General features: G+C 56.8%; 7 protein-coding genes across 7 annotated transcripts; 3 read left to right on the top strand and 4 right to left on the bottom strand.

The window, feature by feature from the left end:
* Positions 1 to 1780: 1780 nt before the first annotated feature.
* SLS55_002531 (uncharacterized protein) lies at positions 1781 to 5124 on the bottom strand (the record flags this gene model as incomplete). The annotated part of the gene is made up of 3 exons (XM_066774012.1): positions 1781 to 4713; positions 4788 to 4975; positions 5051 to 5124. 3 exons carry the CDS (start codon positions 5122 to 5124, stop codon positions 1781 to 1783), a joined length of 3195 nt encoding a protein of 1064 aa, XP_066636579.1.
* Positions 5125 to 6259: 1135 nt separating this feature from the next.
* Positions 6260 to 6718, top strand: SLS55_002530 (uncharacterized protein; the record flags this gene model as incomplete). Its single annotated transcript, XM_066774011.1, has 1 exon — positions 6260 to 6718. The coding sequence occupies one exon, from the start codon at positions 6260 to 6262 to the stop codon at positions 6716 to 6718; it is 459 nt and encodes a 152-aa protein (XP_066636578.1).
* A 708-nt stretch (positions 6719 to 7426) lies between these two features.
* Positions 7427 to 9181, bottom strand: SLS55_002529 (uncharacterized protein; the record flags this gene model as incomplete). The annotated part of the gene is made up of 3 exons (XM_066774010.1): positions 7427 to 8259; positions 8444 to 8738; positions 8792 to 9181. The coding sequence occupies 3 exons, from the start codon at positions 9179 to 9181 to the stop codon at positions 7427 to 7429; spliced, it is 1518 nt and encodes a 505-aa protein (XP_066636577.1).
* Positions 9182 to 9959: 778 nt separating this feature from the next.
* Positions 9960 to 10911, top strand: IRC22 (Increased recombination centers protein 22; the record flags this gene model as incomplete). Its single annotated transcript, XM_066774009.1, has 3 exons — positions 9960 to 10031; positions 10121 to 10551; positions 10602 to 10911. 3 exons carry the CDS (start codon positions 9960 to 9962, stop codon positions 10909 to 10911), a joined length of 813 nt encoding a protein of 270 aa, XP_066636576.1.
* A 458-nt stretch (positions 10912 to 11369) lies between these two features.
* Positions 11370 to 13210, bottom strand: SLS55_002527 (uncharacterized protein; the record flags this gene model as incomplete). The annotated part of the gene is made up of 4 exons (XM_066774008.1): positions 11370 to 11394; positions 11537 to 11783; positions 11960 to 12615; positions 12930 to 13210. 4 exons carry the CDS (start codon positions 13208 to 13210, stop codon positions 11370 to 11372), a joined length of 1209 nt encoding a protein of 402 aa, XP_066636575.1.
* A 1437-nt stretch (positions 13211 to 14647) lies between these two features.
* Positions 14648 to 16700, bottom strand: VAC8 (Vacuolar protein 8; the record flags this gene model as incomplete). The annotated part of the gene is made up of 7 exons (XM_066774007.1): positions 14648 to 14976; positions 15031 to 15780; positions 15840 to 16085; positions 16133 to 16246; positions 16320 to 16440; positions 16511 to 16596; positions 16652 to 16700. 7 exons carry the CDS (start codon positions 16698 to 16700, stop codon positions 14648 to 14650), a joined length of 1695 nt encoding a protein of 564 aa, XP_066636574.1.
* Positions 16701 to 18365: 1665 nt separating this feature from the next.
* Positions 18366 to 20339, top strand: SLS55_002525 (uncharacterized protein; the record flags this gene model as incomplete). Its single annotated transcript, XM_066774006.1, has 1 exon — positions 18366 to 20339. One exon carries the CDS (start codon positions 18366 to 18368, stop codon positions 20337 to 20339), a length of 1974 nt encoding a protein of 657 aa, XP_066636573.1.
* Positions 20340 to 22413: the final 2074 nt, after the last annotated feature.

Below are 22413 nucleotides of genomic sequence, written 5' to 3'. Positions count from 1 at the left end.
GGGGTTTCTTGTCTATTAGACATGTTCATGTATCAAGTCTAGTTTAGTATGTATCTCAAGACTTGGCTTCACCTCTGGGGGTTTCGTTTTCCCCTGTCCTAAAAACAACAAACGATTCTTCTGGCTGCTTCAGAGACACCTTGGGTGATTTAGCAAAGTCAGTACTCTGTTGTGCTATGCTCGAGCGCTCTCGGCCCCGTCTACCAGAAACGACACCTTATGGAAGGAGGTATTATCACGGAATTGTGCGAGCAATGAAGGCTTTGGGACTCCCAAGCCAGGTACACTGTCTGGTTGCACGCTTCACACCAGCATAAATCACCAACTAGCGGCACATAGTGTGACAAGAAACGAAACAGACACTCAACTATAGAATAATATCTGCACCAAACACGAATACAGCCAGCAGCCTTTCATGGCTGAGCACGGATACGACAATCCAGGCGTTGTAGAACTTCGAAGCTCGAAGCTCACAGCAAGGCTCAAGTTACTTGCACAGGGAAGTGTGTTGATGCATTTTTGCGTTCAGCATATAGTTATTCCTCATTTACCCTTCCTCCGCTCCGGCACATAAGCCTGGAATTTGAAAAAAATAAGGGAAGATGAAAAGGTTAAAAGTTAAGAAATAGGAAAGTTGTCTGTCCGTATAGGTGTGTTGACTAATAAGTGTACCTATGCATTCCAGTTTTGTCGCCCGCGCAAAAAGGAATATAACGTGCTAAGAGCAAGGAAATCGACCAGCAAACGATCAGCCAAAGGGATCCAGTCAGGTCGCTAGAACGCAAGAAGGGAAGAACAAAGCACCACCAAACGGGAACGACAACATGACAGAAAGGGAAAGAGGGTTCGAAGGAGCGCAAAGTCCGGCTACGAGCTAAAGATCGGGAATGAACCAAGAAACCGCGTAATGCATTCTGCTTCTTTCCTACGTCTTTTTTGTCGCCCGGACCGTCGAAACCATTGCCGAAAGAGTCAGCTTGCAGATCTAGTCTTGCAAACAAGAAGGGGAATATAGCAACTGCGAAGAGGTAAGGAAAGGATTGCAGCGAAGAAGAAAAGGGGCCGAAAACGCAAAAAATCCTTTCTGTTGCCAGAGAAGCCTGCCTACATGTACGCCGCCGCGCTGCCACCAAGAACCGGTTTCTGATCGCTGGACTTTAATAGAATGAGCCTCGCTTTTTCTCAATCCGTTCCTGTAAAGACAAGCCACAAACCGAGCAAAACTGTGACAAAGAGAGGAATAATGGGGGGAATTGGGAAAGAAAACCTTGGAAAGACTCCCAAATCTGATGCTCCAACAACCACTGACAAAAGGGAATATGCAAGGAATTGCTGACTGATGATGATCGTGCGGTCATGCGGCGAAAAATTGCTGCTGTGAGCAGCACCTAGCAAAGTGATCTTTGCGCGGGCGACGGGTATTTCGTGTCAAAGGGGGAATATTTGGAAACTGCGACAAGTCGAGGTCAAGGCTATACCAGTGATACCTGTGCCTAATAACGCCGAGGAGAAGTTTGTCAAGATCAGAAGAAGCGCTGCTTTGATCGACGGGTCAAAGTAGGACTACTGAGTCCAAGACAGGTGAGCCTCCTTCAGAAGGCTCAGCACACGCGTCTGGCCGGGGGCGCTCTCGCAAGCACACTGCAGCGTGCGACCGTCGTGAAAGTCGAGCATAACGCTGTTAGGCATCTCCTCCCGTTCTTGGTCAGGAGCAAAGGGGGCTGAGAACTCGCTAAGGTGATAGCGCTTGGTGATACCTTTCGATTGCTGGAGGGTTTGGTCAGCACGGGGCGTCGCGGCTTTCCAAGATGAGCAACGTACATCGTTGGCCTTGGAAAGGGTAAGGACGATATTGCCTTGGACGTCGATCTCTACCCATCTTCTCTTCCATAGCTATTTGCGCGTCAATAAAGTGAAACTCATCGGACGAACAAACCAGACTCACGAGGGTGTCGGGGAACTGAACGTTCAGATCGCCGATCTCAACGCCGGGTTGCGACTCCTTCTTCTCTTCAATAGGCTGAGGGGCCTCTTCCTGGACTGCAGAACTCATCATCTGGTTCAAGCTCTTTTTGCTTGTGGTAAGGCTGTTGCTCATACGCTTCAGTAACCGGCTCGCCCGGTTTCCCTTCTTCTTCTCCTCTCCCTCTTCGGTCACCGTACTGTCAAGACTGGTGACAGACTGGCTGCGCGGCATGGGCGGCGGCGAGGTGGCTTCGCTACGCCTGCGACCAAATGAACGCCAACTGCTCTCCGAAGACGAACGGGGCAGGGCTTGCGCGGGGGATTCGAGGTGCGCAGTAGACTGTTGCGCGGGAGAAGCGTCGCCGGACGTGGGTGATAACGTTGGTTCTTCGGCGGCGGAAGGGATGACAATGGACGGCGGAGCGGCAGTATCATCGGCCTTGTTGTGGTCGATAGTAATGGGGCTCTGCTGCAAGTCCAAGGGCGAGTCCTCAAGCTCCTGGCCAGGCGTTTGCGGTGAGCGAACAATACGAGCGGTTACTGTGACCGACTCGGTCTTGTTGTTTGCATCCTTGTTGTAAACAGCCTGGATGCTTTCGCTCGAGTTCTCGCCCTTGGACATAGGACGCTCCAGCGGCGGGACCGAGATGAATGAGGATTTACTGAGGCGCTTCAACTGCTTGTCTGCACCAGAGGAGTGCGATGCCCTGAAAGAGTTCGAGCGTTGAGCGATGCTAATGGCCCCTCTTTCCGGGGTGTAGCCAACTTTGGGGAGCGTCACCGGGGTACCATCCTTGCTGGACTTCTCGGCCAGAGCCTTGATGCGTTGCGAGATGCCCGATGAGACATTACTCTTCTTGAGCAGGGACGCATCGCGCTGCGCCTCACTCGCGTACGAAGCGGAAAAAGAACGCTGGCCGACGCCGAGCTGGCCGACGCCGAGCTGGCTTTCGGGCGAAGGAGAAAGCCGGGTCGGGGTGACCGTCCTGTACATGGAAAGAGGGTTGGAGTTAACGCGATGCTCAGCCGACTTTGTTGACAGGGTGGAGGCCTGGGATTTCCGGCGAGGGAAAATAGACATGATGGGCGATTTGGATACGGACATTGGCTTGGCCTCTTCGACCGTCGCACTCTGCAGTTCCTCCATCAGGGAGTCGTCGGACAGGTAGTCACAATCGTCGTCGGAACTTTCCGCGCCGGGCTCGACACGGATGGGGTCGACGGGGACGCGACGCTTGCTCTTCGTGGTGGAGCGGCGTTCTGGAAGGGAAGAGGAAGACGGCAGTGCCGTGGTAAAATCCTCTGACGCTTCCGGGCCCTTGGCGGCCGCTGTTTGATGTTCTCCCGTCGCCCCCCTGTCAGGAGATGATGAAACATCCCAATTGGGATGCTCGGCACCGGAGGCCCGCGCTGGCGCTGGCTCCGCCGCCGATGGAAGACCGAGCGAAGTTTCCGCGGCCCCATCATGTGGCAACGCGACCTCTGCCTGCTCGTCCGCATCCAGCCCTTCCTTGCGTTCGCCACCATCTGAGATGGACGAGGGGCGCGTGGACGACGGATTGGACGACTCCTGAACGGATATTGGGGAGGACGCGACAGGAGTGGGTGGCCGAGCGTCTTCTTCATCTCCGGCTCCACTGATCATCAATTGCACGCCGGAGTCAGCCTTAGTGTGGTCGGGCGTTTCTGGAGCCTCATCAGGCTTTAAAGTCGACCCCGAATCCGTGCTGGACGTCGTTTCGCGATGCGATGCGATATCGTCCCCCTCCACCGGCGCTGCCTCTGGCGCCGTCTCCTCCGCTGAATCCACCTTCTCCTCGGCACCTGCGGTGGCATCGGGGTCGTCCTGCTTTTCGCGTGACTTTTGCCGCGCTAGCTGCGCAGCCTTCTGTTTCTTCCGAAGCTCAATTGCGCGCATCAAGCGCTGCTTTTCTGGGGTAATGCCGGGCGACTTAACAGAATTTGAACTGGATTTCGCGCCGGTGCTGGACGTGGGGCGCACAGGGGTCGTCGTGGGCATCTCTGAAATCGTGGGAACGGGCGGCGGGGGTGGGAGGCCTATACTAGGCACCGTACTCGAATCCCTGGACTTGGGCCGGGAAGAGCTCCCCTTGCTGCGAACAGCGGCCTTCAAGCTCGCAGGGAGCTTTGCGCTCTTGGACTCTGTCGTGTGCGAAAGCGGTTCCTGGGTAGGGCGGGGGCCGAGCTTGACTTTCGGTTTGTAGAGGTAGGAGAAGTCGATATCGGCGCGGGCAGTTTGCGAGGAGGAGCGGCGGTTCGGGTCGTCGTAGTGCTGGTGGTCGAAGTGGTTGAGAGATTTAAAGGATCTGACCGACTGTGCGTAACCCCTCGGACTGGCGATCACAGAGCTGGCGTCGCCCCCAGACGTTCCTGGCGTCCCGGGCCGCCTCTCTTCGTATCCGGTAGGCGAGAATGGACGTGACCGTATCGATGCCGTATCGGGCGTCACTTCCACCTTCGCTGTCGATGCCGCCGTCTCTATTCTTTCCAACGCAGCGCCCTCGCCCTTCCCACTTGCTCCCTGGCTATCCTCGGCATCCTCGTGTATCCCATCCAGCTTTTTCTTCGAGCTTGTTGATGACGCGCTTGTCGACGGCACCGCTGTGTGTAGGGAGTTCGCTGCTGAGAGGGCATGGTCGGAGAGCTCTTGCGGGGTCGAGAAGCTGAAGACAGAGTCGTGCGGCGCGAACTTCTCCTCGATTTCGGTAAAATGGACGGTGACGCGGGCTGCAAGCAGAAGGTTGTATTGTTAGATTCCACACGGGTCGAAGAATAGGCCAGCGCGGGATGGTTCAGCGCACCTTGCAGCAATCTCGAGGTGCCTTCGGGCACGTATTTGAGCAGCACCTTGCGGCGCCTGAATAGTAGAAAACCGTACAGCGGTGACTTCTCGTCGTATTCGAGCAAAGCTGCGCGCGTTTCACTCAGGCCACCGGCGCCGAAGTTGAATATCTCGACAGCGTCTCGGGACGCATACTTCAACAGGAACCTATGTGATGTCAGATATATCGTCACCACCCCTGCGCATATGTGAGACACGCGGTCCGGGACGCGGGAGGCTTACCAGCCGCCGGCCTCGGCCAGAGCGGATTGATATGCCTCGGTGACGGGAGCATCGTCCAGGCCATTCAACGACATGGCGGCGCGGGCGCGCTGTTTGCGTTGCTGTGCGACAGCGCGGGAGGGTGTCGGCGGAAGCTAAGCTTGAGGTCGAGGGTGGCACGTCAGGCAAGGGCGCGCTATCTTCGGGCCCTCAGGGGTTCAGACGGGATAGGGCTGATCATTGAAGCTTGGCCTGGGGGCGCTGGTGCTGGAACACGCATCCGTCGGTGGGCGCGCGGCGACCGCCGGTCATGAGGCGGTATTTGAGTGGGATGGTGGTGAATTGGATCGGTCTGTGGGAAGGGACGCGAAGGTTGGGCGGCGCGGACGTTGCGAGGACCTGCAGCAATGCATTGGTCTGCCCTGACACCAGCACCAGCGCCAACGCGCGCGACCGACGCGGCGGGCTGGCAGCGCGGGTCCGGCTCACGCTTGCCCGCCGATCACTGGAAACCCACCGGTGCCCTCTTTCTTTTCTCTTTCCCCCCGGTTGACGTGCTCCGGTGATAGGGCAAGCGTGCCTGTGGAAATTTCCCGAACAGCCACAAGCGCAGTCCAGGCGATAGTCTCCCAGACTTTGTCGCCCGCGTGGCTGCCGTAGTGTGTCCAGGAGGACGCACACAGAGATTCTCGGACCTGTGTCGCGCACCCATGTCGGGGCACCACCAACACGACTGTCCCTTGCACCAGGGCGCGTCGCATCGCCGGCGACGACAGCCCAGCCAATGGCCGGCCGTCGCGCGCATCGCCGCTGTTAGACGCCCCCGCGCCACGCAGCGTGCGTCTCCACCGCGCTCCCGAGCTGAGCCATGCGAGCTGAGTTCTGATTTTCAGGAACGGCCGCCGATGTGTCCAATGGCTCCGGGATCCCCGTTGCGCCAGAGTGGGTACGTTCAAGCGACAAAATTGGGCCCAGCTCCAGCGCCGTGCAACATGGCTTTCTCGGGTCCTGGCGGGGAGCCCAGGCCGATCGGCCGCCCGAGGGTCCTGACCTATCGAGAGCCCCGACTGCCCGCGTCTGACGTACCTACATCGCAGCCTTCCCGCCTGGAAAAAGCAATTCCCACGCCGCCCCGCTGCGCTCAAAATCCTCCGTCCCCAGCCCGTCTGGTCAGGATTCCCTAGTTCGCATATATTGGTGCTTGTGTGCACTTTTCAACGCGACCCCGCCATGGACCTCAAGACCGTACAGACGCCCGAGTGGCCGCAGCGCACCTCGCCCACGCCGCCGACCCTCAATCTGCCGTCTGTCGCCTCGCTTACGACCGCCGCGACAGGCGACCGCACTTACGTGCTAGACTTGCTGTTTGAACCGTCGCAGCCGCTACACAACCTCGCCTTGCCTCTGCTTAGCGGCACGCAGTTCGCTTCCTATGACGATCTGATTGCTGCCGTTGGCGTCCAGCTGACTGAGCTCGCTGAGAGCCCCAGCACCAGCGACACCGCATGGCTGGAGCAGATTTTGGGTGCTCATCCGCGCCTTGGCGAGAAGAAGGTTGAGAGCGCACAGAGCAGGGCCGAGCAGGCCAATCTAAACAAGGCTGGCCCTGCCGCGGAGGCCGAGGCAGCGGAACTGAAGAGGCTGAACGAGGAGTATGAGAAGAAATTCCCCGGTCTCAGATATGTGTGAGTGCGGGGCAAGAGTGGGGTGAAGCATGGTGCACCCATTGCTAATCTCCGAACAGTGTCTTTGTCAATGGCCGTAGCAGGCCCGAGATCTTCGAAAACATGAAGGAGAGAGTAGAGAGGGGGGATATCAAAGCAGAGAGGCTCGAAGCCATTCAGGTAGAGTTCCGCACGGTGCGATAACTGGACTTGCGTCGCTGACCCCTGTACACTAGGCAATGTGTCAGATCGCATCTGACAGGGCTCGCAAGCTCCAAAGCCAGCAATAGGTCGAGCTTCCTTTCCATGTCCGCATTCCGATTCTCATGTGTGGAGGTTCATATTGAAGACACTGAAGTACTTCTCCAGAGGACAATATACTTACGTTGTATAGACCCCCGCACCCAGCAGAGAGCGCTAAGTCATCACACGGGGTTGCAGCGCACAGGAAATGACGGTACATGAAGGTGGAGTCGGAAGAATAGGTTCACTCAAGTAGCTTATTTGATTGAAAAATAAAAGAAGAATCACACTACACCGCCTGAAGAGCCCATGCAGCTTCTCACGACGCTGCCGCTGCCAGGTTACTGCAGATGTCTTTCTTGAACTTTGCTGGAGGGCTGTACTACTTGATGAAAGCTAGTCCACTAACTTTAAGATTTGCAAATCCACGTAGGCCGCCCATGTGCAATTTAATTTCTCTTTGGCAGCCAAGGTGCCAGGCTTCTGCCTCTTAACGAATGGTAGTGTATTGGACAACATTCATATCCATGTTGTGCATCTCAAGAGGAAACTTGCAATCATCTAGGAAGATGCAGTTCTTGCCGGTTTTCTTGGTGCCGAACGGCGGGAATGGGCAACGGTGGCCATAGATACACTTCGGATCATCGCAGCCGGTACCGTGGATGCAAGGCGCCATACGTGCAACTAGCTTGAGGGTGTCCAGCTCAGATTTGGTGGGTGTGTAGTCGTGTACATGAGTGCAGTTGTTGCCGAAGGGACACTCATGACGCAAGAAATGGACATTGCACATCTTGATACGCTTGACGCGGTTGGTCTCCTCCTTATCATAGTTTTTGGTGGGAGGGTCGATACGCTGGCCCTTGCGGTTACGAGGTATGTTGTTTGGATCGCGAGTATTCTGCTTCGGTCCAACAAGAGGCAGAGAAGCCGCCTTCGCCGCAACATTAGCCCAGCCAGCAGATGCACCAGCGGTTGTAGCAGGAGCAACGCTGGGGCTGGGACTTGAGACCTTGGTAACCGCATTCACCTTGTTTGTGTTTGTCAGAACGCCAAGTCCCGGCGGTGGAAAAGGGGTGGGCAGGCCATCCATGCCGAACGTGTTGATTTTGTGTGGGCGGAACAGGCCCTCAAACTTTTGGATTTTGAAGAATGGGAGGGCTGCAAACTCCCTGCCAAATGGCACGCCCTCCAGCAAGGTTATCTTATCCACCAGATAGTCGTAATTAGAGATTTCTCCCAAAATGCGAGCATAACCATTGTCGTGAGAGCAGCCGAGCATAATGTGGCGACAGGTGGGGCTGTAAAGGTTCAATTTCAAGTGCTCTGGAGGTAGGTGATCAGCAACATGTCGGCTTAAACAGGCCACGAACGTCCAGTGATTGAGGACGAAGAGGAAACTGTGAGCAGCTGGGTTGGAGCGACACAGGTTCTCTGTAATCTTGAAGGACCAAACCGACTCCTCACTGGGCGTGGGCTCCCAGGCAGGAATGCGGACAGAGACACTCACCGACAATCTTTTCATCGGCCCTATCCTTCCCAGAACCAACGTCGACAAAGTCCATGAGGAACTTGGCGCCAGTGAATCCGATCATGAAATCTTGCACTTCGGCTTTGGTTGCAATTCCGGCGCGGGCGCAAGTGTCGGCCAGGCCTTTCGCATTTGCATACACGCGCGCAGTCACCTTTACGTTGGGTGGCATTCCCTTGAATTGGGTGCGTACATATTTGTAGACGCCCTCTTCCAGAGCGCCGGCAGCGCGCTGGCCACCGTTCGCGCCCTCGGCCAAAAGTTGGTCGTTGAACTTCACGAGTCCAGGTCAGACGCAGTGAAACGCGGCACAGGGTGGGGACTTACGATGAGGCCATCGCCATCAATAAGGACTAAGACAAATGCGTCTCGATCCTGGAGCATCTCAGCGTGTGCAGGTAAAGATGAGTCGTGGATACCGACCATGTTGCCCCTCATGTTCAGAATGGTGGTTTCCATGTCCTTGAGGCTTCGCTGAGCGATGCGGTTGTATTCGCGCTCGCGATCATGATCCTCGATTTCTTTCCTGAACTGCTCGTTGAGCGTGTCGTAACGGCAGAGGAGCTCCTCAATCAGTGAGTTTGTCTTGTCGGCGGTAAGCTGGATCTCGCGGTAACGGCCCCAGAGGTCGGTGGTGTGGCCGTCGACGTACGCACGGCCGGGCGAGGGCGAGGTGGTCTCGTCTGACATGTCGAACGGCATGGGTAGCTTGGGCATGGGGGCGGGGCGCGCACGGATGTGAGGTGGTCGAGGAGGAGGATTGGAGAAGGATGATATCAGGGAGCCGCAAGCAGGCACCTGCTTCGTAGGCAGCAGGCGCGCGTCGAATCTTGTGGAAAGCGAGGGGAGGTGAGGGAGAAGGCGAGCGGGCGCGGATTGAGAAACGCTCGCACATAGGCCACTGCCTTTTTCGACGGCTCTCAGGGTCTCAGGTTACACCAACCGCTGTGCGGCGACTTGGTGCTTTATTGGGTCGAGGAAGGCCCCCAAGCGGCGGGCGCCGCTGCTACGCGTCCCAGCCGTGCCAGTCCTCTGCATGGGTGGTGGGACAGGCTCTCTCTGATTCACCAAAGCTGTCTTAGTCGGAGCTTCAGCTCGCTGTGGAGGAGTCATCATTCCAGCGCGTCGTTTTCGGGGCGCGCAGACACTTGCAGTTGCGGCGCGTGATTGGACGGGCCCCGCCTGCAACTGCACGCTGGCGGGCTGGACGAGGCGGGCAGTCGCAGAGTCGCGTGCGGCAAGCTGCAGCTCGTCAGCGCCCCCGAAGGCAAACTGTTGTAGAGCAGTGTGCTGGCGCGCTCGAGGCCGGGCCGCGAGCTGTGGATGGACGTTTCGACCCCACAGCCGCGCCTTGCCCGATCGCGACAAGCTTGGCCTTCTGGCCACGGCTCATCCTCGCCCGCGCTTCGCCGCCGAACTCCAAGTGTCCTCTCGCGGGCTCAACCTTTCCCTTCCCATCCCCTCTCCATCCGCTCCCCGGTGTTTGCTCGCAACAATGTGGTACCCCAAGCTCGCGGCCTCGTTCCTCCTGTCTCTTCTGGCGACCAATGCCTTCGCCGCGTCCGACGTAAGCTCTTCCAAATTGCCTTCCAAATGACATCAGGCGCATCTGCGTCGTATCACGCTAGCTTCGTCGCTGACCACTTCTCCGTCCAGGATGCGGTCGAGGAGGAGGTCGAGAATCCCAGCACTTCCGCCAACCTCGCTGTCTCGGTCAGCGCTTCGTTCCCGAACTCTGAGATTTTCGGCGTGAAGCTCGTCAATGGCCACCCCACCAATGCTATTCTCGACTTCAAGAACGAGGAGAAGGAGCCCGTCACGATTGAGTTCATCGGCGGCTCCCTGCTCAGCCCTGCCACTGGCCAGCCCTTGCGCAACCTGACCATCTCCAAATACAACATCAACATCGGAGCCGCGAGCAGCGCCAGCTTGACCTATAGCTTCCAGACCGAGATGCACCCCCAGGACCTCAAGCTCAACCTTGCCGCCGTTGTTAGGGATAGCAAGGACGCTTTCTACACCATCCAGGCCTACAACGAGACCGTCAGCATTGTCGAGGCGCCCACCAGCATCTTCGACCCTCAGATGTAAGCCCATTTCTGTGACGTTTTCTCCTCTGGTTTCTAACTGGGTGCAGTCTTTTCCTCTACCTTGTCCTCGCTTCCGTTTTCGCCGGTACCTGCTACTTCATCTACAACACTTGGATCACCACGCTTTTTCCCCAGAAGAAGGGCCGCGGCAAGGGTGGCGAGCGTGCCAAGACTTCCTCCAAGGGCACCAAGGCTGTCGACCCCGCTGACCAGATTGGCGTCGTTGGCGCTGACGGTCCCGCTGTCACCTCTGGCGCTAAGGGCTTCGATGAGAGCTGGATTCCCGCTGGCCATCTCAACCGCCCAGAGGCTCGCCGTGTCAAGAGCGGTACTCCCAAGACCAAGGCTCGCGGTTAAGTTCGTAGGCCGCTCCTGTGCTCTTACTTCAATATCCTGAGGATGCATGAGAGAACTCGGAAAGCAAGAATTGGCTCCTTCGTTTTGGCCAAATGCTTGGACTAGGCCTTTCGGAGAGGAAAATTTGGGGCGTGATTTGTGAGCGCGGGATTCTCTGGGAGGGCCTTTCGGTCATGCATCTGGAAATGGTATCATGATCATCAAAAAGAAATTAATTGTACATCGGCAATGTATCACCACAATGAACACAATGAGGCACCATCCAAGGTCTTTCAAATGTTCCGGAGTGTATTTGGCAGTATACGGAGGCTCAAGTTCCAAATCTGCTGGATGCTGAGTCGGGTATTCTGCTTGAAGGTGACTTGAATGACAGCCAAAAAGTACAACACATTCTGAAAGAGAGAGCGGCACATCTCTGGTACGGAGAAACATTAGGGTCGGTTTGGGTCACCATCCATCTACACGCGACTGCGCCATTCAAAGCTTCAAAAAGAATAGCACAGCTGCCGCACTGGCGTACAGAATCTGAGTCGTTCATCAGCAGACCGGACACGTCAAAAAAGTGGCTTCCTGCTCAAGGTATAGTAAATAAGGTAGACAAGTACGAACCGACGACAAAAAATACGGCAATCCCAAGGCCACTCCGCCTAGTCCGATTCCCCTGACCCAAGCAAAGGTCATGAGCGGCGCGCCCAAAAGCGAACCCACCGTCTTGACCAACATGACGACGCTGTAGTCCTGTTGTGCGTTGTTGCACGTGCGGCTCGGTCCGTCCCGGACGAAATCTTGATCCGGTTGAGAATCACCGTCGGCAATGGACGGAGAAGGAGACGATGAGGGGAAGGCGGTCGCCGTTATTGGTGCGGATTCGACTAAAGACATGGTAAAAACCGGGAGGGCTGAGCCAAGAGCGTATACAATAAGAGCTGCTCCATCCGATGGGTCAGTGGATTCTTTTGTGCATTTTCGTGGCTTATCCTGGATGTGCGGCAGAGTGGAAACCCTCGGAGTGAGAGGGCAGTGAGATGATAGAATAGAGAAGGCTTACCACACATCAGCAGCCCCACTGTCCCCGCCGCCGCAATGCTCAGAGCACCCAAGATGGATACTGCCAGGCTGATCTGTGCGCCGCTGTAGTTTAGGCGCACCTCCTTACCCGGCATGCGCTTCAGCAGTGTTCTCATAGTCATAGGGATGACGAGAGCGAGCAGCGTGATGTTGACGGCTGCCTTGATGGACAGCAGATATCCAACATGCTCGAACTTCCAGCCGTACCGCTTAGAAGTGTACTGTGGCAGGAGATGTGTATTGGAGGAGGCGAGTGCGGGAAGGAAGAAGCCTCCAATCAGGTGGATTTGGAAGTTGTGGCGACCGACTACCAAGCGTGCAATCGTTCTAACGGGTCCAAACAGACGCACCGAAAGTCGTGTACGCTTGTTGGGACCTACAGCCGATATAGGATCTGAACCGAGGAGGGATTCCCCTTCGGGGCCGTCGCTATGCCTAACGTCATCCGGAGAAGTCTTGCTGCGCTGAGATACCGTGGTGGGGAGTAGATAGATTGTAGGCAGTGTCGCGACAAAGAAGCCGATGCTCAGATAGAACGGAAGCCAAATATCGCGGGACATAGCCAACGAAGCCAATGATGGTCCAAAGAGCGATATAACATAGTTGACTGACGAGACATAGGCGATGTAAGATGTCCTTTTAGCGTATGAGTGATAGGCGTAGCATAAATCAGGAATTGCATGCTCGCCTTTGGATGAGATCATCGGTCAGGTCTGTCACCATAGCGAAGATGGTCGATGTCAGGACGCAATCGTGACCGCCGAGAATTGTGAAGAAAGGCCCTGCAACCATCGCCTCGACCGAAAAAGCTCCATCAAGCCGACCTGAGCACCATGTTACTTATCCGCCACAAGAGGCATGTGCAAACAAACAGCTGCTAGCCTTGGCCGGAGAGAGCTTGAGTGTCAGACTTACCAACAAGTACAACCCAGGCTACCAAACATCCAAACCCCACCGCATTGAGCGCCAGTACGACCTTTCTCCCGAACCTATCCCCGACCCATCCCAACGGCAACGTCACCGCAAGATCGATTCCAACGACCAGCGTCTCGACCACGCCCTGCAGCCACGCCAGCCGCTGTTGCACCTCCTTGACCTTGCACATCGACTCCGGGATCTCGGCGCCGGGCCGCTCTGGCAGCACCGACGGGTCGTGCTTCTCGTAGTAGGCGCGGCAGTACCTCAGCTCGACCGCACGGTTGAGCGGCAGGCTAAACAGTCGTGTGCCCATGGTTGTGAACGCCAACAAGAGCAGCAGCGTCCAGAGCCCGCGCCGGTTCATGCGGCGCCGACGATGTTGTCGGCCTGGGAATGATTGGAAGACGCGAGCGGTTTCGTCGTCTTCACCCTCATGAGCACTAGTCGATGCATGCTGCGCGTTGCTGTCTTGGCGAAGAAAGAGGGCCTCGTCCGGGGTGGAACGGGCCCCGCCGGTGGCCGTCATGATCGTAGGCGCTATCCTCGTAGTAAACGGATAAGCTCAGCGTGGATGATAGTACTCATAAATCATCGGCGGCGAAAAGCACGAAACGACGTCAAGGACGTACGTCGAGGCGTCGGGTTGAGCTGCGATAAGCGCTGCGATAAGCATTGCGATAAGTACTGCCCAAAGCGGAAACTGGCCCAGATGTCGACCGTCGACCGTCGCAGCCCCAGAAGCAGCAGGCTAGCGAAAGCTTATGTTATTGTAACATTAAGCGACTAAGATGACAAAACGCACGTCTGCGCATCATAGCGGTACACATTGCCCCGGTCCGATCTCGTCTGGGCGGCCCTGGGAACTGGCGCCTCGATCTCTGGGAAAATGGGCCTATCACCATCTTGCATTTGTACCCCGCCAAATGCCTTCTTGTCAGTGCTTCATTGGCCGAATGACCTTCCTATTGGCTTTCAAGCCCGATCATCTCACCGCATAACTGCATATCAAAAGTGGAGGGTGGTGATTGAGGGGAGCTGTTCCGGCCTCGAGGGAGCTGCGCAAGAGCACAAGAGACCATTCGGTATGTGGCTCGAGTAGCGGTACGTCAAAAGGCGAGGCATCCAAAAGCAAACGCGTCAATTTCAAAGTCTATGCTGAGGTCATTACCTGAAGAGCTTTACATCCCACGACCGCAACCGACAAACTTCGCCCACTGGAGCAGCCATCACATCCTTGTTTCTTCCATCTCAATTACAACCAAGCTGCCCCCATGAAAGATAAGTACTGATCAGCTGAACGAAGACAAGGTAAGCTGCATTCGCTCTTCACATTCTTAATTTCTTCCGTCTCGAGACACAGAGCCAATCTCTACTCCGGTCCGCATCCACCTGCACTCCCAACTTACGGATGCCCAACGCGAACTAAAGCAAAACGCGACAAGGAAAATCAAACCAAAAAAGAAGAAAAAAAAGAGAGGATTTACTGATTCGTGCACATCAATGTGGTATAATGAAAACACGCCCTAGTGTGAGACAACAGAGGAAAAGGAAAATGACATCCTTGCTCCGCCCATGCTCGCTATGAAAATGGAAAACAGAAGAATTGAATCGCGTTCCGGGTGGATTGTCCGGAGAAAAACGCCTGCCTGCGCCGGAAGTGTATTTTTTTGAAATCAAGCCTTACGGAAGAGGGGAATGTGCCCACGCCACGACCCATCGGACAACGATAGAATCAAGGAGATGTGATCACTCAACCCTCCATTAGGGTCTTAGGAGTGTTTCCAAGCAGCTCTAGGCATCGTCGCGCCAGGCTGACGACCTCGCCTTCGCCGTCTTCATTGTCCTCATCATCCGACTCGATGTTGCGATCCGCGATGCTCTTGACCATCGTGACAATCGAGCTCGACTTGCCGATAAGGTTGAGCAGCCTTGAGTCGTCCGACTCAAGGAGCTGCAGCAGTGTCCAGATCGCAATGTGTTGGAACGTAGGGTCTCCACTGTCGAGGAACCTGGAAAGGTAGCCGTGAATGCCGCCATTGGGCTCGTTCCAATTCTGCAGAAATATGGTATAATCGCCCACTGAAGCTCCGTTAGCTAAATGACCGCACTTTTCTCGAGGAACGAACAACATACCCTTCGATGAGAGATTGCCAAGAGCAGCAGCACTGTTGCCCTGCACTTCGATGCTGTCCGACTCCGTGAGGGGAATGAGCACGTCAAAGACGCCAAGGTTCAGAAGATGAGGCTTCAATTCATCGCTCAAAGCAAGCACAGCGACGGCAGCAGTCATTTCCGACTGGACAGTCAATGGCACGTTCAGGACCAGCTGCTTACACTTCTGCACAGCGCCGGCCTCCAGCACCAACTGCTTGTTGCGATCCGAGCTTGCTGCAAGGTTGCGGAGGGTAGAGATGGCGTGGCATTGGATTTCCTCGTTCTCCGTGGAACCGAGGAGATCGACCAAAGGCCCAAGGAATCCGGCATCGATGATAGGAGACTCATTAGAGGGGTGGATGGAAATGTTGCGGATACAAGCAACTGCGGAAAGGATGAGAGGGAGGTATGACGATTGGAGCAGACGAAGGAGGGAGGGCAGTCCGCGAGCCCGAACGATCTCCAGCTGGTAGCGCTCGTCTGATGCGAGGTTCCGCAGCGCCAAAGCCGCCTGGCACTGAACCTTAGGCGACGAAGAGTCCATAAGATGTACCAGCGACTGTACGAGACGGCTTTCGGTCTGCGCCAGCCTCTTCCGGTTCTGCCCATCGACAGCGATATTGCTGAGAGCCGTTGTGCAGTAGTACTGGACGTCCACGTCGGGGGAAGAAAGCAGTTGGACAAGGACAGGTATCGCTCCCGCGTTGACAAGCTGTTGACGGTTGTCGTCTGTTGAATTGTTAATACCATTTCGATTTTAAAATTAGGCGACACCTTCAAATTCATACCAGAGTGCGTCATGTTGAGAAGTGCACCAGTAGCGTTCCGCTGAACCCGCATGTCTCTAGACTTCGCAAGTCTAGTGAGCGGAGGCAGAGCTCCTGACCGAGCAATCTTTGCTTTGTTTTCCTCATGCGTTGCCAAGTTTGTGATGCAGCCGACAGCGTTGCATTGCACCTCCACGTTCGGCGAGTTCATCTGCTTGATGAGCGGACCAAGACCGCCGAGTTGGACGATGCGAACTTTGTTCTCCGCTGCGAGCTGTTAGCGTATGAGAGATATAGGAGCGATGGCGACGTACTGTTGACGGCGAGGTTGCCTAATGCCGCGCTTGCCGCCCGCTGTACTTCGATATCGCTGTTCTGGAGAAGGAAGAGGATCGGCTCGAGCGTGTCGCGATCGACCTCTCTGACATCTGTTCGCAGGAGGTCTGCGGTTAGCATACGTAGACAACGTCAAACAAGTGGCAGCGACGAGCAGCTACACACCTCGTTCTGTTATCTCGGCGAACGTTAAGCTCGCGCTCCGCTGCAGGTCGATGTTGTCAGAGTACACGAGCGTGCTCAAGGCGCGGAGAGGATCGCCGGAGAAGAAGTCGGTCTCGGCTCTCTGCAGAAGCTCATCAGCAAGGTGTCGTCAGGCAGGCGGCGGGTTGGGGCAGCCGTGGGCCGTCACGCACGTTCTCGAGATAGCCAAGCAGGTCAGCAACGGCCTCCCGCTCACTGTCGGCGAGCACAGGATCGTAGAGCCCATCCTTGGAGCGGCCTGGGAGGTGGTCAGAAGCAAGGCGTGGATGCGGCGGGCAGCAGCGGGGACGCACCGCCGCAGCAAGAGCTGAACAGCTTGGAGCAGTAGCCCGATAGACCCATCTTGTCGTCGGGGCCTCTGAGGCCGATGACGCTGGCTGGGGATCGTGTCTCGGTTGGCAGAGGCAGACTCGGGCGATGGGCCGCGTGCTGAGCGACGCGGGCGGGCGAAGGGTATATGCAGCGGAGGGCGGTGAGTTGGTTGGACGATGGATAGATACAGCGAGGCTTGAGCGTGTTTGCGATCGATGGCTGGCTCCGGCAAGCTCTCGACGGCCGCCAAGGGTCTGCTCTGGCGGCTGGCTAAACTCCTTTCGCGGCTGCCGCGAGCACCACGGGGCCAGCACGCGCCCACGACTGCCGCGCCGGTGCGTGCGGGTGCGCGTGAAATTATCACCAGAACCGCGCTCCTCGCCCGAAAACACCCAGATTGTCGTCGCAGAGCGGAGCCGTCGCGCTGGTCGCCCCATCGCCGTGACGTCGCGCGCCGCCGTCCGCTCCATGCCAACTGGAGGCGGTGCCCACGTGAGGGCGCTGGGAATGTCCGCCTGCCGCCCAACCCGCTCGCCCAGCACCGGCCGGCATGCTATAATAATCCTGAGACGCTGCTGTGCGCCGCCGTTTGCTGCAGATCGCCCGCCTCGCCTTTGCGCAATGTTTCTGGGCTGTGCTTCACGACATCGCCAATGCTGTCAATGCCTGCCAGCGCATGTGCCCCACTGCATGAAGGGTCTGAGTCTCCAGCGCACGTGTGAAGTCAGCGCAGCGCGGATCCGGCTGCACAGTCGCGTCTCTGAGGCGCGGCCCGCAGCGCGCTGGGCTGTTTGGGCAGCACCAAAGTCCTTGCTTCTGATCTGCTGCAGGGCCGCGGAAGCAGAGTGACGCGAGCCGGGCGTGGGAAGTCGGATCTGCGTGCGATGGCCCAGGCAGGTAGAGTGACGCTGCTTAAGTCACTAATGCTCCCAGCCACAGTAGGTTGCAAACGATTCGATCCGCCTGCGCCCTGCGAAGGATGCTGCACTCTGCCTACTCGAACGGGCAGACGAAGCATTTATCCGGACGCAGACGCGAGCTTTAGACCCGGACAAATGCATCCAGGATTCCAGCCACAGGGTTCAGCTACCCACGTCTCCGTAAGACAGATACAGGAAGGCTCGAATCTTTTAGCAACCCGCCGTGAGGCAACGCGCCATCCAGCGGCGCGCCAAGGCCATTACCTATGGACGGCAGTGCTCCGTATGGCTGCGGTGTGCCTGCTTGGCATTGCCCCCGGCGCGTCCGGGGCTCGCCGGCTTTCGGAATCATAAAGAGCCGCGAGCGCCGCCGTGCGCAGGGCCCGGTGTTCAGCGCAACACCCTGCAGAAAAGTCTGCGACGCAGCTGGCAAACTACTTTTTCTCTTTTGCTCTGTTTGCTCCCTGCTTCTGCGCTACTGCGACGTCATCCGCATCCCAGGGCGCGGTGCTACGAGCATAGGACAACTCTCATCCCACCGCATCGCCTACGCAGATGCAGCGCTGCCGGCTTCCTATTCGCTGAGCCCCACCCTGCAGCTTAGCCCCGGCCTCGCCGCCGGCCACCACCCACAAGCTTCAGAGTAATCCGCCAGCTTTTGCTGATTCACTGCGTGGGGGCGCCGCCGAACTTTTATACTCCGCTGCCTGTCGCGACGCCTCCTCCAACAAAGAAACCCACGAATCCCCCCAGTAATCAGCAACTCCGCGGTCGAATGGCCCCAGCGGAGGACTCTCCGACTTTTCAGAAACTCAGGCTCAACACCCGCGCCTCCCCGAAGCCTATACCCTCCGCCTTCGCCTCGATCAAGCGCAACGATGGCGAGCACCCCGGCAGCCCGTTCCCCGAGCTGGACGATAGCCTCTGGCCCCATGAAGACAGTGCTGTTGCCCTGACCGACTCGGAACTCGCCGACAATGCCTTCCCGAGCGACCATGAGGGCATGTACATCCCAGACAAGCGGTCATGGATGGAGCGCAAGAAAAGCGATCAGTACATGCTCTCCGGCAGTTCGCGGCGCTCGCCGTCGCTGGAGCAGGCGTTCAGCCAGCGCCATCGCGCCATCAGCTTTGCGCCGAAGGTTACTCTGGATGGTGGTGACCGCTTCCCTATGGACGCGCCCCTTCCCAAGCCTGATTCCTATGTCAGTCTGAAAGATGCGAGGCCGGGAGGCGCAGCTGTTGAAGAAGGCCACAATGACCACGGAGCGGTTCACTTCCGGAACAACAGCGAAACGGACAAGGCACGCTACGACGCGCACACTGGAGAACCTATGGACATTCGTCGTCCAGGGTTGCCATATCGGACAGGTCAGTCTCGCCATCCTTTGCTACAGGAGACGGTGGACGATCTAGCCAAGGACGCCGAGTTAGAGGAAAATGATCGAGTGGCTTCCCTCACTTCTGGAACTACCGTGTCCACAAACGATGGATCGCTTACCCCGCTCGACGCTTCAGCCGACTACCTTCAATCTCCTCTGGCTGCCTCTTCGCCGATCGACTTCGCTTCTGCACACAGCTCTTATTTCCCCACATCGAGGCGGACGAGCAGTGTGAGATCTAGGAGTTATTACTCCGACAAAGGAAGTCTGCGACGGAGCAGCCGACGGACCTCGACTCGATCCGGCAATTCTTCCATGTCCCCTGCTAGTGCGTTCTTGTCGCAGTGGGGTAAGGAAGAAGCTTCGTCAGTCATCGAGCCGGATGACGAGGGCCAAGAGATCCCTGACCATAGCGGATACTTCATCGGAAAGCAGATTGGTTTCGGAGGCTTCAGCGTGGTGAAAGAGGTGTCGACGATCCAGGACGGTGTGAAGATCATTCGGGCCGTGAAAATCGTACGGAAACAGGTCACGGGAAAGGATGAAACGGAGAACGAGAAGCTGCAGACGGAGTTCGAGCATGAAGTCGAGATCTGGAGATACTTGAAGCATCCCTACATTCTACCTCTGCTGACCGTTTACGATACCCCATTTGCTACTTTTTGTATCACCAAAATGAACACCGGCGGCACGCTTTTCGATCTTATCCGCGCGAATCGCAAGACCGGCAATCCTGCTTTGCCCTCGAAACTGGCGAAGCGCTACCTATACCAGCTTGCCTCGGCTCTCCGTTACTTGCACGAAGACGTTCATGTCGTGCATCGCGACATCAAGCTCGAGAATTGCCTGCTCGATATGTCTGATCCGGACGCGAAGACGGAAGGTGGCAACGTTCTCGTTTGCGACTTTGGCATGGCCGACTTCATCACAAACGAAAACCGAAACATGCCGTCCCCCCTGGAAGAGTCTGCCTATAGTAACGTCGGTCCCTCGGATACCAGCACTTGCGTCAACGGTAGCTTGGACTACGCCTCGCCAGAACTATTGCACGCTCGAACACCGCTGTACTCCACTGCAGTGGATATGTGGGCGTACGGGGTTATCGCGTATACATTGCTCACAGGCAAACGACCCTTCAGCCACAACTTCCAGCCAGCCCTCGTCATGCTCATCACTAAAGGCGAGTGGGACGAGGAGGCGCTGCGGGAAGTCGGGGCTGACGAGGATGCGATCGAGCTCGTCCGTGGGTGTCTTGAGATGGATCCTCAGCTGCGGTGCACCATTGCCGACGTGTTGGAATGTCCATGGTTCGACGGCTGCAGTGAGCTCTACGAAGATGTACGCCGCGAATGGGTAGACTCGACCTGATTGGGTGTTCCTTCCACGCCATCCCCGGCGGATTTTCCAGCACAAGTTACCCGCTCTCGGATTCTCGTAAATTTTCTTTGGAGTTTTGTTCCCGGTCACTGTTGGCGCGAAAGCGTTTGGATCCGGACGCAAAGTATTGATACCCTACGATACCCTTTCCTTGGGTCCCGTTTTTCACCTCTTGCTCTGGACTTCTGCGATGTGCGTTTTGGCATCATTTCAACGTTGAAGCATCTTTCTTGTTCGATTACGTCTACGAGGATTTTCTGGGAGGAGCTTTTCTGTTTCTTCTGCGGCATGGACACTCGTGGTTGCAAGGTTTTTGGGTTGGTCAAGGAACGACGGATCTTCGGTCAAGTAGTGCAAGTATTTGGGGGGTCACTGCACTCTCTTTGCAAGTGTAAGCTTTGGGGACGCATTTGCTACTGATGTCCATAGTGGTACGGCTGAAGGCTACTGATTGCACTGCTACGATATGAACGGTCTTGTAACTACATGGTTGTTAGGTTAAAATTGATTCTATCGAGAGGATGAGAATGCTCCGTTTCCGGGCCCGCTGTTCAAGCTTCTGTCGGACCCTGAACCCCAGTGGACCAGCTCGGTGGATTCCGAGGTCAGCAGCCGTGGCGACTAGGAATCTGCGGGGCTCTCTCCGCACGTCGGCGAGTCAGTCAGAGGAGGCCGCCTTGCCTGTCTTGATCGGGTCGCACAAAGGCATACTGCGCCTGATGACATCAGCGGCGTTCATCCCGCCAGCGGCGAGGCAGAACGCCCGCCTCAGCACCCCGCACACACGCAAACGACTGATCCGGGGAGCCTGTCAGCTCACACCTCAGCCGCTGTCGTCGTGGTAAGCCTTGCGATGCCGGGTAATATAACTGCTGGTCCATGCCCACTTTCCATCGCTGTAAGCGTGCTCCCTCTGCATCTCTCCATCAGCCTACCGTGACGCGACTGTGGTGTCTTCATCGCCAACACCCTCAGTTTTCACACGGAGCCAAGACCAAGTGTGTAAGTGGCGCATTCCTGCTAACCCCAAGGCGGGACGAGCACTTGGCCGACTTCTTCACATCCTTTCCGCCAACCCACGCCATGCCCGACCACGTTCTTGACAAGGCTGATACCGTCTTATTTCTGACAGCGCTGACCCTCGACTGGCCTATAGGAATCCCGGACTGCGAGGGCGACGAAGCAAACGCCGAAAACGGGAAGGACCTTGATCAGAAATCATGGGTGAATGTACTGCCGAAGACAAGAGGCTCTGCTATGTGCCGATGCCGTCGCTCGGCCATGAATTGGGCATCCTATTCGGCTTCATCGGTATGTTTAGCGCTGCACCTGCCACGAAGCAAGTGGCGACCTCAGAGCTCGAGTCCCCACCAACTGACAATCTCACAGCTCTGATGCTTGTCTGCATGCTCGCGTACGGCTTTGCCTGGCAGATTGGCAACAAGCGCTCCCTGCGCAAAGAAGAAGAGCGCATCGCCGCCCTGCGTGCATCCGGCCACCTGAAGGACGAGAAGAGCTCGGCCGAAAGCGGCGTCGCTGGCCCACGACCATAGTTGCACCGAAGCGGCCTCTACCAGGGAGGCAAGTCTGGGCGGTCGCTCTGCGGGGTGTCGGTACTCTTGTCGTTGTTTTCGCATGTCGACGGGTGCGGCTGGCCAGGGCTCTCCCCAATACCGCCGGAGATGGCTCGTCACCCACAATCTCCGCTTCAATGAGGACCCTTCCCGAGCCTTGCGCAGACCCGATTGCGCTCACACACGCACATGTGCTCAAATGAAGTCGCGGCCGGCCCGTTCCGTTCATCTGTGTCTTTCCGTAGTCGGTACCTACCCTAATAATGATTCCCCTTTTCTCTACCGTTTTCGTGCTCGCTCTGCCTGCCGGGCGACCGGGCGATGCTGCGAGATTGGGATGCTCCGCTCTAGGCCAGTGTGGGAGCAGCGCGAGCTCTTTCGGGCTAAAGGGTGCGGCGTGGTGATCGGAAGGATGGGCGTGAGCAGACCAACGGCGACTTGGCGGTGTGGTCGGCAGCAAACGACGAGAGGAGCTGAGTCCGTGGTGGCGA

Source organism: Diplodia seriata, assembly GCF_021436955.1.
Source record: "Diplodia seriata strain FDS-637 chromosome Unknown scaffold_2, whole genome shotgun sequence".
In the NCBI taxonomy this organism is placed as follows: Eukaryota; Fungi; Ascomycota; class Dothideomycetes; order Botryosphaeriales; family Botryosphaeriaceae; genus Diplodia; species Diplodia seriata.
This window is presented reverse-complemented; position numbering and strand designations above follow the sequence as displayed.